This window comes from Saccostrea echinata, unplaced genomic scaffold, assembly GCF_033153115.1.
Source record: "Saccostrea echinata isolate AGI-Se365-2 ecotype Australia unplaced genomic scaffold, CSIRO_AGI_Sech_v1 ptg000056l, whole genome shotgun sequence".
Taxonomy (NCBI): domain Eukaryota; kingdom Metazoa; phylum Mollusca; class Bivalvia; order Ostreida; family Ostreidae; genus Saccostrea; species Saccostrea echinata.
In genome coordinates this window covers 3,540,089-3,552,164 of record NW_026889805.1, presented here as the reverse complement: position 1 = coordinate 3,552,164, position 12,076 = coordinate 3,540,089, and the positions used below count along the sequence as shown (strand labels likewise).

At 33.7% G+C, this 12,076-nt stretch overlaps 1 protein-coding gene across 1 annotated transcript; it reads right to left on the bottom strand.

Moving 5' to 3' along the window:
- Window positions 1–328: 328 nt before the first annotated feature.
- On the bottom strand, window positions 329–11,687 carry LOC133173530 (polypeptide N-acetylgalactosaminyltransferase 5-like). Its single transcript, XM_061308514.1, has 11 exons — window positions 11,642–11,687; window positions 10,626–10,782; window positions 10,202–10,368; window positions 9,910–10,074; window positions 9,545–9,761; window positions 7,733–7,850; window positions 5,957–6,145; window positions 5,139–5,267; window positions 4,446–4,550; window positions 2,435–2,557; window positions 329–477 (listed from the first exon to the last, which is right to left on the bottom strand). Exons 1-11 carry the CDS (start codon window positions 11,685–11,687, stop codon window positions 355–357), a joined length of 1,539 nt encoding a protein of 512 aa, XP_061164498.1. The 3' UTR covers window positions 329–354.
- Between the last annotated feature and the right edge of the window lie 389 nt (window positions 11,688–12,076).

Sequence of the window (12,076 nt, the reverse complement as noted above, 5' to 3'; positions counted from 1 at the left end):
TTTTTTTTTTGCTTGTCAAGGAATTTTGGTAGTTGATAGTGCCCCCCCTCCCAACTGAAAATTTACGTTTGTGCCCCTTCAAAGTGAAATTGCTTCCTACGGGCCTGTGGCCCTTTTCACAAAACATCCTACGACTAAGATAAAAATTTGACAACTCTGTAATTTTTTGTTAAATAAATATATTGATTTTTTTCGTAAATAATTTTACAATGTAATCTGATGTAATAAAAATGTAAGACTTTTTAATGTCCTACTATAGCTTAGATACTTTTTGCAGAAGGGGAATATTTTTGTCTTAGTCGTAAGATTTTTTGTGAAAAGGGCCACTGATTTTAAAAAATGTAACTGTAAATTTTAAGTTCTTCGCATGCTCCACAGCTGGGTTGGTAAATGTTGGCAACTCGCCAGGATGATCGGTTTGTAACTGTCCACTATGGTCAGACAGAGTCCACTTTCACTGTGTATCATTTGTCCTGACTGAAAATTTCAGAAAGTTATTAAGCAAGATACATGACTACAACAATAATAAAAACAACTCGTAAATATGTTAAAATATAATAAAACAATCAGTTCTTAGTTGATGATCATTTTACGGAGAGAACATTTCCTTTTTTGTTGTCCCTGCTTTCGCGATTCAAGCGAGGGGGACATTTCATCTCATTCGTCTGTCTAGCTATCGGTCTGTTACAAAAACTTTAACCTTGGTCATAACTTTTTAATAAGAAAAGATAGGGCTTTCATATTTTACATGTACATTACCTGTGACAAGACCTTCCAAATATACTATAATTTTTTACCCCGTAACCTTGACCTTGAAGTTTGACCTACTTTTAAAAATTTTTAACATTACTTTAAATTGGTCATAACTTTTGAATGAGAAAAGATTGGGCTTTCATATCAAAAATGTGTATTACCCTTGACAAGACCTTTCAAAATGTACTATTATTTTTAACCCTGTGATCTTGACCTTGAAGTTTGACCTACTTTTCAAAAATTTTATCTTTGCTTATAACTTTTGATTTAGAAGAGATAAGGCTTTTGTGTTTCACATTTGCAGTACCTGTGACAAGACCTTTTCAAATATACTACGATTTTTCACCCTGTGACTTGACCTTGAAATTTTAAAATTACTTTGAATTGGTCATAAAATTTGAATGAGAAGAGATAGTGCTTTCATATTACATATGTACATTACCTGTGACAAGACCTTTCCAAATGTTTTATGGTTTTTGATCCTGTGCCCTTGACCTTGAAGTTTGACTTACTTTTCATAAATTTTATCATTGCTTATAACTTTTGATTGAGAAATGATAGGACTTTCCTATTTGACATGTGCATTACCTGTGAGAAGACGTTTCCGAACATGCAATGATTTTGACCCCTTGAACTTGGCTTTTATGTTTGAATTTAAAAAAAAAATTACTTTAGTGATTACTCTTGAATGAGATATGAGAGGGCGTTCATATCTAAGAAGTGCATTACCTGTGTCAAAATGTTTCCAAATGTGCTATGATATTTGACCCCATGACCTTGACCTTCAAGTTCGACCTAATTTTCAAACATTTTATCAGTGTTAATAACTTTTGAAGGAGCGAAGATAGAGCATTTATATTTGATACGTGCATTACCTGTGACAAGCATTTCCAAATGTACTATGGTTTTTTTAACCCATGACCTTAACCTTGAAGTTTGACCTATTTTTTTTAAAATTAACATTACTGATAACTTTTGACTGAGAGAAGACACGGCATTTACATTTGACATGTCCATTACCTGTTTCAAAACCTTTCCGATTGTATACTCTGGTTTTTGATTATTTTTTTTTTCACATGTGCATTACTTGTGACAAGACCTTTCGGATTATATTATGATATTTGACCTCATGACCTTGATCTTGAAGTTTGATGTAGTTTTTAGAAGCTATAATCTTTTTCATAACTGTGATTAATTCAATAGTTTATGTCTTTTTTTTGTATGATATGCTCATACAAGACAGGACACACAAACAAGACAGTTACAATATGCCATAAATAATAGCATCCCATCCACTAAGACACCGAAAGCGGAGGAATACAATTCTTTGAATTTGCTTGTTGTACTGTAATCGAACTTAGGGCACACTCTTGTGTTAAAAAAAATATCGAAAAGTTAGAGAAAGATCCTAACCCCTAACCCCTTACAAAAAACAAGATTTTCGAGTTTGGTAAGTTGGTATTTGAAATGTTTAAAGCCCTGTCTATTCTATACTTATCTTTCATAAGAAATTCTGTTCAAACGTTTATCAACACGTTAAACCACTGCCATAACATACCAGGTCGTATGGCCATTTCTTTTCTGAAGCTGTTTGTTGTAATTATCTCATTGATTATATTCATTATAGTTCCTGGTTAAAATCTCATTAATTACAATATCTAAGGAAACCGCCCTCACATACCTGGTCGTATGACCATTCCTGATTGTTGCTGACGCCACAGGATTGTACAGCAACATTGTTGTCCTTCTTCAAGCAACACATCATTCCATGACGTAATTCATTATTTGCGGACATTTCCCAGTACTACAAAATATGAGAAAGTGTGCATGCTAAACTATAATATGATACATACTAGTATATAGGATAGCCCAGAGGCCCAGAGGTAGAATGTTTGACATCATAAAATGTCAACAATATCTTAATATATCTAAATATTTCAGAAATTTTATATTTTATTTCATTTACAATCAAAAAGTAGGTCTAAAATATATACCAAATTATGCATCCTTTTTTGGTAGCATCTGTTCTTAAATTTTAAAATAAAGAATGAGTGAAATCAGATTGTTAGATTTTTATTTACATTACTTCAAAGTGTAGATTTCGGGTCTTTTTATTTTCAATTGATTCACTGATATATCAAAATATACTTTAGGACAGATGATACCAAAAAAAAAAAAAAAAAAAAAATAGATGTCTGGATTGGTATATATTTTTGGGCTAATGTGGTTGTAAATAATGCAAATATCAAAGTCTTAAATACTTAGAAATTGTATTTACTTTCTACGATGTTCAAAATTTTACCTTTCTGTAATCATCCTTATAAATATAAAATCTATACAACTTTGTATTACTCATGCAAAGACATTATTGTTGAGAGAAAAATAAAAAATCTGGGAGGTAAAACTTATTCATTTTAATTACATAAATCTGACTAAAGATTTTATATCTTATTTTTTTTTTTAATTTGTATAATTCATTCTTAAATAAAAAAAAATCTTTATATAAAAAAGCTTCTAAAATAAGCCTAGCTGAAATAGTTATTCCAGTGGAAAATATACATGCGATAGTTTTTCCATTCACCCTTTTTTAATGAAAAAAAATTTACCTACAATTCAAGACAACTTAACTGCTCTGAGTGTTTAGAGATATAAGAAATTTTGTTTCCTATAAGCTTAAAGGTATGTCATAGTCTTGTCTTAGTTCAAACTCTAGAGTCATGTCGAGAGGATATGAATATTACACACAATGCATTCTTCATCGCGCTACCACAAGCCTCATATCTGAGTTTCGAAAAAAACATAGGATGTAGCCAAGTTTCATGCCAAGGAAAACATTTACTTAAGCTCTAAACGCTTATGACCTTTTTTTTAATTTTAGAAAATTGTATAATATAAAGGTGTACCAAATGAGTTTATCTTTTTTTCATTTTCAACAAAGCCTACACCAGGAAAAATGTTCAAAGACAATGATATATGTGGAGATATCGAACAGTATTCGAGCTCAAAAGTCTATTATACATTACAAAATAGGAGCAGAGCAAAAACGGACCTCTAAGACATCAGAAGTGGGATCAGGTGCCACGAAGGAGTGAGCATCCCCTGCCGACCGGTCACGCCCGCCGTGTGCTCCTTGTCATGATCGGGAAATAACGGGAAAATCCGTCGACAATTCAGTGTGTAAATAACGGCCTAACAATTAGTATGAAAAAAGTCAGTCAGCATTTGACTTAATGATAGATTGTATTTGCTGACAAGGTCATTGTATCGACGAATGAATTACTGATGAATGGAAATCATCTTACAAGAAAGAGCAGATCACATAAAACTACCAATCGGAGTTCCTCTCGTGGCTCGTACCTCGCACACTAATATTTGTATGGAGCAAAGCAGAGTCAGCCGAGGATTTCCGAATGTAAAACTACCATGAACTAGAACTCTGCACTGCATGTGCAGTATTTGGATCTTCCTTAAGTTGCTTTGATATAAAAGATCTGATTATGAAACATCCAAATCAAACTTAGGGGCTGAAATGTTTTCTTACCCAAATAACTATTTGACGGATACATGAGGTATGGTTTATTGGATATATCGATAAACCCACAAGATGGATAAAAGATTCACAAAAGAATATGACTCCATTGTACGCAAGGAACCAATTTTTTAAGTAATAAACCACGTGGAGACATAAATACCTGCGGTCCACCAGAGTGGTGACAAGGGTAGGCAAGCAAGAGTTCATTAGAACCATAGCCATTTGTCCTACCATCTACACAAAGGTTAGACGCATTGTTCTGTATCTGTAAAAGATGAGACGCATTTCTCTCTATCTGATAAAGATTAAACACTGGATGTTTTTATCTGTTAAAGATTAAACACATTGTTTTTTTTATCTGTTAAAGATTAGACACATTGTGTTTTTATCTGTTAAAGATTAGACACAGCGTGTTTTTATCTGTTATAGATTACACACATTGTATTGTTATCTGTTAAAAAAAAATAGACATATTGTTCTGTATCAATTATGCACATTTATCTACACATTCTTCTGTATCTTTTATAGAATATACGCATATTTCTGTATCATTCTGTTAAAGATAAGACGCATTGTGTTGTATCGGCAAGAGAAGCATTATTCTTATCTCTAGGATCAAAATTCAGATGTGCAGCATCTCTTCATCTTAATTCGTGGAGAAAACATGGTCAAAGAGGGTTCAAATGTTTTATTATCAGATGTGACGAAATAAGACAAACTGTACTATATGGTGTCTCGATAGGGCCACTTGCAAAAGTGTAACAGCGCGTTAGGAACAACGCGCTAGCGGGCAAACGGCTCTATTGGGGCACCATAGCACTGAAATAGAAATTAAAGGCACGATTTAATTTACCATTCCTTTGGCCTTTAAATTTTCGGGAACGTAATAGTGTACATATTGGCGTATAGTGTCTAAAAAGTATTGGAAAGATCTGCAGTTGTTCTTTTTTCTGATCATCAGCCTTTCCGTAATGTCTCCACTCTGGAGTTCCTGTCACAAATAAAAATACATTTGTACATAAAGCATCAGATTTATTAAATTACAGAAACACATCACATATCTCTGTGAAGCAATCAAATTTAAATCAGGTTAAGTAGAATTAATCATCTGATGGAATCCTATTTGTATTCAATTTGATGTTTAAAAAAATTTAAAACGTTGACAATGGTTTCTAAAAATTAACTGATAATTCTTATTTTTTATATTATCTTTGATTATTTATTGATATATTGTTTATTTGCAAAAGGATTGAGGTAAGATAAGTTTCAAATTTCGTCTCAGTTTATAATAATTGTTTGGATAATGTTTTACTTAAGATTGTTAGATGACTCATGCATTATAACCAGTATAAATTTACAAAATAAAAAAAGTTATTAAAAATGATTGATTGGAACAATTTGTCTTTTTTGAAATTTTATTCAAATTTTATAGTCTTTGTGCTTAAAAACATAAGGTGCAAGCTAGAGTATCTGTATTATCGTGTATGTATCTTAAACATGAATAAAACATGCCAATAGATTATACATGCAAGGGACCATCTCTTGTGCTTTATACCAAATTAATACTAATTCATTTTCTTAAATGAAGGTTAAAGCGACTATTTTTAAGTACATTATTTAGATTCAAAGTTGGACACAATTAATTCTGTAACAATATCGACTGCCAGTTACAGTTCTACTTGCCGTTTTGCCTGACATTTCTTTAAATACTTCGGCGTAATCGTCCATCCAGACGCCAATGACTCTATCGTTGTTGTTTGTCTTTGCCTTGTTCAGATCTTTTACCCAGGCCACGTTCCGATACAGGTGGGCGGCGTTAGAGCACGGTATCATCTCCACTGACCCACCACATTGCCACACCTACTGAAAATGATACAAAAAAGTCAGAATTTTTGTGGTAATATATATATAGAGAGAGAGAGAGAGAAGATATTCAATATGGAATTTATTTCACGAGTGGGACAGGATTTTTTTTAATATTTTCACCAGTGCGAAGCACGAGTGAAAATATCAAAAAACCCTGTCTCACGAGTGAAATAAATTCCATATTCATCCACAAAACATTGAATTTTCTGTTTATTACATTTTCTTAGATTTCCCTTTGCCTCTGTCTTTTCGTAACATAGTGTCATAGGATGTGACGTCATAGTTGATATATGATTACAAGATTGAAAAATGTTGTAAACATGGATTTTTAACGACATATTTGGAAAAAACTTTGGCAGTATAACTATTAGTTTCTGTCAGAATGGTTCATTAACTCTATCTTATAACAGGCCGGGTATTTTTTTTAAAAAACACTCTTCGTGAAGGGAAGGAAAATCGTAAGTTTTGCCGCACTTCTGATATTCTCACACTGTGAGAATACCATTTTGATACCCTTTCACACTGTGTCAAAATACCATTTTTATTCGGTAAATAAATTACAGTATTTCACTGTTGAAAATGTAATATATATATATATTAAAAAAATATAAAAATATAAAAAGAAAACACAAAAATCCTCTGTAAAGTTTTAGCGCTTTCATTAAAAATCTTCAGAAGCTTTATATATATATATACATCATTGTAATTCTTTAAAAGTGAACGTCAAAAATTTAATGAACATATTTATCACAATTTTTACCGGGCCTCCTTCAAGCTTTACTTGCTGTCATCAGAGCACTTTCTATTTAAGAAACAATGATAAAAAGAAACCCTTCCCACCCCTGAACTTGATATCTGATGTCATTCTGATAAACACTTTAAAAAAAACTTTTGTCCTAACATTTGGCAGTCTATTTTTAGCATTCAAATTATTTGAAATTTAATCCTAGAATACGTACATCAGTACTTTGAGTAGCTGCAGAACTGTACTCTCCAATTACAAAACCATTGACAGACCGGAGAGCTACAGTGCCACCGTATTGTCTTCATACCCAAAATGACAGTTTTAATACTGAGTAAGCAAAATTTTCCATGGTTTCAATTCAGACTCAGGGATGGGGTGTGGGGTGGGGGCTATTAAGAACTGTTATTAGTCCCCTACCGGTGAAACCGGAGGGGACTATAGGTTTCCTCTGAGTCTGTCCGTCCGTCTGTCCGTCTGTCTGTCCGTCTGTCCCTCTGTCTGTCCCACTTGTTTGGACTGTTTTGTTGTGAAATTAGTTATTTAAAATGAATATGTAAGGAAACACGGTTAGTTATATTTTGAGATGACAGCTTGAATATACGGAGAGAAAATGAAGAACACTTTTTATTGGGTGGCATAGTAGTTCTGCGGTTGTCCATCCGGACCAGCGAGCTACAGATCTGAAGCTAATCATTGGTCAATTAAATAACTTATAAAATAATTTCCTGATGTTTTTAAATACAATGTACATGTAGTTTTCAATATTATATGTTGCCTAAGAATACTTTAGCAGATCTTGAACAAGTAGCTGAATTATACTCTCATGATTGACTGACCTTGATAGAAAGCTCGTATTGTTCAGCTCCCCAGACTTTCATTCCAAGGTCAAACCCCCCAAGACTCTGGAAAAACGTCTTGTTGATTCCGAAAGCCATACCTTGAATACCAGGTGCTCTGAAAAATAAGAATTAAAATATTCTCACAATTCATCTCAGCTTCGTCTCACAAAATTAACATAATTTTTTCATAATTTCTAAAAATGGTCAACAGATCAAGCACCAATGTTAAAATCGTCAAGCATTTTTTGAAATAATTCCCTTTTGAGGCTGTAAGGATATGGCGTAAACGAAACTTTTTGCAAGTAATAGACTATAAATTTTAAGTATGACTTTGATTATATTATGACATACCGACCAAGAGGGAATGGTTCTACTATTTCTATGAACAAGACCTTGAATAGAGGTCAATGCAAAGAACGAAGATAACGAACAGTGATCGATCTTTAAAAAATCTATTTAAAAAAATACTAAATCGTGAAGAGGTCTAAATATGGACCCATGGAAATTCCAGAGGTGAGATCAGGTGCCAATCATACATATCATATTGATTCTAAACATGACCTGAATACTGGCCATAATATAATAACCAGAAAGTACGTTTTCATTTATTCTCTCTATGTGGCCTTGAATACATCCAATGACAGACACGAAAGAACGAAACTGTTGGTTCTCTATGCATGACCTTAATACAGGTCAAAGAGTCCATTTTTCTTGAAATACCGATCAAGAAAAAACCTAATTCATTTATTCTCTATATGCATGTACTTGACCACAGGTCAGGAAATGCTGACTAAGAAAGAAAATGACCTTTATTACGTTAAGACATACCGACCAAGAAAAAAGCGATTTCTTTCATTTTCCAATCTTTCAAAGGTTCCCAACAAATAATTATTGTGAAATTAACTCATTGAACATTAACTCCGGTTTGAATTATACCTCTTTATCCTAAGGGTGGAGTAGAAAGATGATATTTCAAGGCCACATAGAATCGATTCGATCCAAGAAAAAGTAAATGAAATGCCAAGCAGCCTCGTAACAACGTTTTACAAAAATGGGGGCTGATTTTTTTTTTAAAGTTATCTGCTTCAGCTCATAAATCCTATTTCGGTTGATGGGTGCTTCTATAATTTTTTTTTTTCAAATACTGCAATTCGCCAGTGTTTGACCTTACAGCTACAATAACAAAAATCCCGAAAGGGACGTCAACAAGAATCAATCCACTATCATCTGCATATTGTGTTTATGTCTCCAAATGAGAAGGTGAAGATAACGAGAAGCGATCGATCTAAAAAAGAAAAAATCCACAAACAATACAAATCTATGAACAGGCATAAAACACGGACCCCCGGAAATTCCAGAGGTGGGATCAGGTGCTTAGAAGGAGTAAGCATCCTCTATCAACCGGTCACATCCGCTGTGAGCCCTAAGTATTGATCAGTTAGACAGAATATTCAGTAAGTACGAAAAATTGGTACGAAAAACGTCAGACAAAATACGAAGGTGACCTTATGATATTTTCTAACAAGGTCATTATAACGACCATAGAATTTACGAAATGTTGATTTTAGACGAAATTGTTGAAATTGTAGCATCAACTTATCTGTCAGTAGCCTGCGTCGGTTTAAAAATTGATTTTACTTAGTGCATGATCTGTGTTTTTCCCTGTTCAAAATTCGCATTCTGTACTGGATTTATGATCGAGTTTGATCACTATTCGTTATCTTCACCTTTTACAATATAATAAGTTTAGTCTTTTAGATTTGTTATTTATATTGCTTATGAAAACGGTTATGTTAAAATTATGAGTACTTTATTGGAGCAAGTCTGTGAGGCCGACTGTTCAGATATTCCGATTTTGTCGGCACGTGATTTTCTGCCATGTAGAAATCAAATGTGACCATGTATACCGGGTCAGATAGCTTGCCGTTCGTGATTTCAAAAGTGTCACTGTTAATTGAGCCCATGGCGGGGAAGACCATGACTTTAGGATCATCTTTTATTCTCTGCAATAAAGGCTCCAACCACCCTGCAATTGTAAAGCACATCAAATACTTGAATTGTAAATCTGAGATGAATGAAGACTCTATTGCATTCAATCTTCACAATTAAGACTGTAAAACATCTAGAATACCAACGCTTTCTTTCACAGGTCTATGGATATTTGTACAATTTACCTGGTGCTACCTCTAAATGTGAGTCCATTACGATGATGACGTCCGACTTTGCATGGTTTATGCCAGTTTGCCGTGACGTCATAAGCCCTTTACTTTCAGGTAATCGAATAAGAATAACCTTTGGAAGGTACGAAATGTACCGAGAAAGTTTAGTTTTTAAATCATCTACAAAATTAAAAAAGTGTAAGATTCTTCAATCATCAGAATATTTCAGTTCAGATCATTGGTAAAACATTTAGTGCACAACCGGTGTTTGTTAGTTTGTTTGTATGTAGCAAGCGTTGATTTTTACCCAGATTCGATCCATCATCCACCAGAATAATTTCCCTGAGAAAATCCGAATTAGATTTGTCTAAAACACTGTGTACTGTTCTTAGTAGTGTAGTAAAACCCTCGTTTCTGAATGGAATTATAATGCTTACTTCCGGTAACTTGGCGTCATATTCAATATCATAGCACCTGCAAAAGTAAGAATATCGTAGTATTTTCAAGTGTAATGTGTTCTTATAATACCTGATTATTTGTATGAGTGGGGTTATACAAAAGTTCATAACCACTTATTAGTGAATTTGAAATATGTTCACTATTTGAATCAATACTGTGTTTGCAAGGTTGGGATTTTCTCCATCTGTAGCTAGGGGAGAAAACAAGGAAATTAAGCGTATTTGTTTGCCATGTTTCCCAGTGGCATCTGGATAATGATGAGGAATAATTACCCCTTTTCTGGAATATCTGGCGGAAAATTCCGGTGCAAAGAAATGAGATCACTGACAAAAGAATTGTACAAGTACAGTTCAAATCCTCTCTTATAATGGCGAAGGTCATCTCCAGAAAGGTCACTTTCTTTGACTGTGACCCCTGTCCCATTGTGCCCTACAATAAAATGAGGACAAGAATAAAAGTTTCACGACCCATGCTTTATCATATTCCAACAAGTACATATGTACATGGTAGGTCTGGGTATCTTTTGGAAATTTTGTATTGCGATATATTGCGATATTTGGAACTGTATTGCGATATGCATTGCAATATTTTTAATATCAGTTAAAATGCTCTTATTTTTTAACCTCCACTTATAGCAGAGTGTATAGCAGAGTGTATAAAACTTTTATAAATACGTTGTAACAAAAAAGTTCTATTCGATTTCACTACAGTTTGGCAACAAAATGCATCATACAACAGAAACCTTTACCGTTTGGTACTTTTAAGCACGATTGAAAACGTTTCTGAAATCTTAAATTTCATATTTTACTTCATAAATCTGAAGCCCAATCATTTTGCCGGTATATCGATACTGGAAAAACGTATTGCAATACGATATTTTTTTGTTAACGAATCATTCGCAATATACCGGAATATCGATATTATTGCGCAGTCCTAGTACAGGGTGTGTAAACAAGGTATAGATCAAGGTAACAATCCTTTTCAATAAAATCAACTAAGTGAAAGGCACAACTTAAAAAGAAGCTCTTCTCTCGTTCATGAAGCGAAATACATTGAATCGTGAACAAAGCTGAAGCTTATATAGGGGGTGGAGGATTACAGAGTAGAGGAGACAAATATGGCGGACAAAGATGACTAACATGACTTTCTTCCTTTTACGAATCGTGTTCAGCCTTAACCTATCAGAAATTCTTGACAAGCAAAACAAAAGATCAACAGCCTTTTTATTGGAAGGGGGGGGGGGGACGACCGTAAATAAGCTTTGTTTTCTAATGTATATTTTATATACTGGCAAAATTACTGGGGGAGGTATGCCCCCAACCCACACGGTTCATACAGGCCTGTAATATTAGTACTACTGTTATGCGGCATCAAATCTTTAACAGCAAGTTTAAGGCAGGCAAAACGTGATGAAAATAGTCATGGTTTGTTTTTTGGACATGATTATGAATTACCCAACTGGTTGTGGTATCTATGCTCTCATCACAGTAAATCACACGTTTGATAAAATATGTCACATCCAATATCAAAATATAAAAAAAAATTAATATATTTATCATTATTATCAACAATACATAGAAGAAGATGACGCATAGTATGTGGCCAACAGTGCAGCAGCTGTCAACAAGTCTAAGATGGAATATAAATTATATCTGTATATTAACATATTTTCAACTCAGATAGTAAGCCCTAATATTCACTTTGCATTCTTTAACGAGCGCAC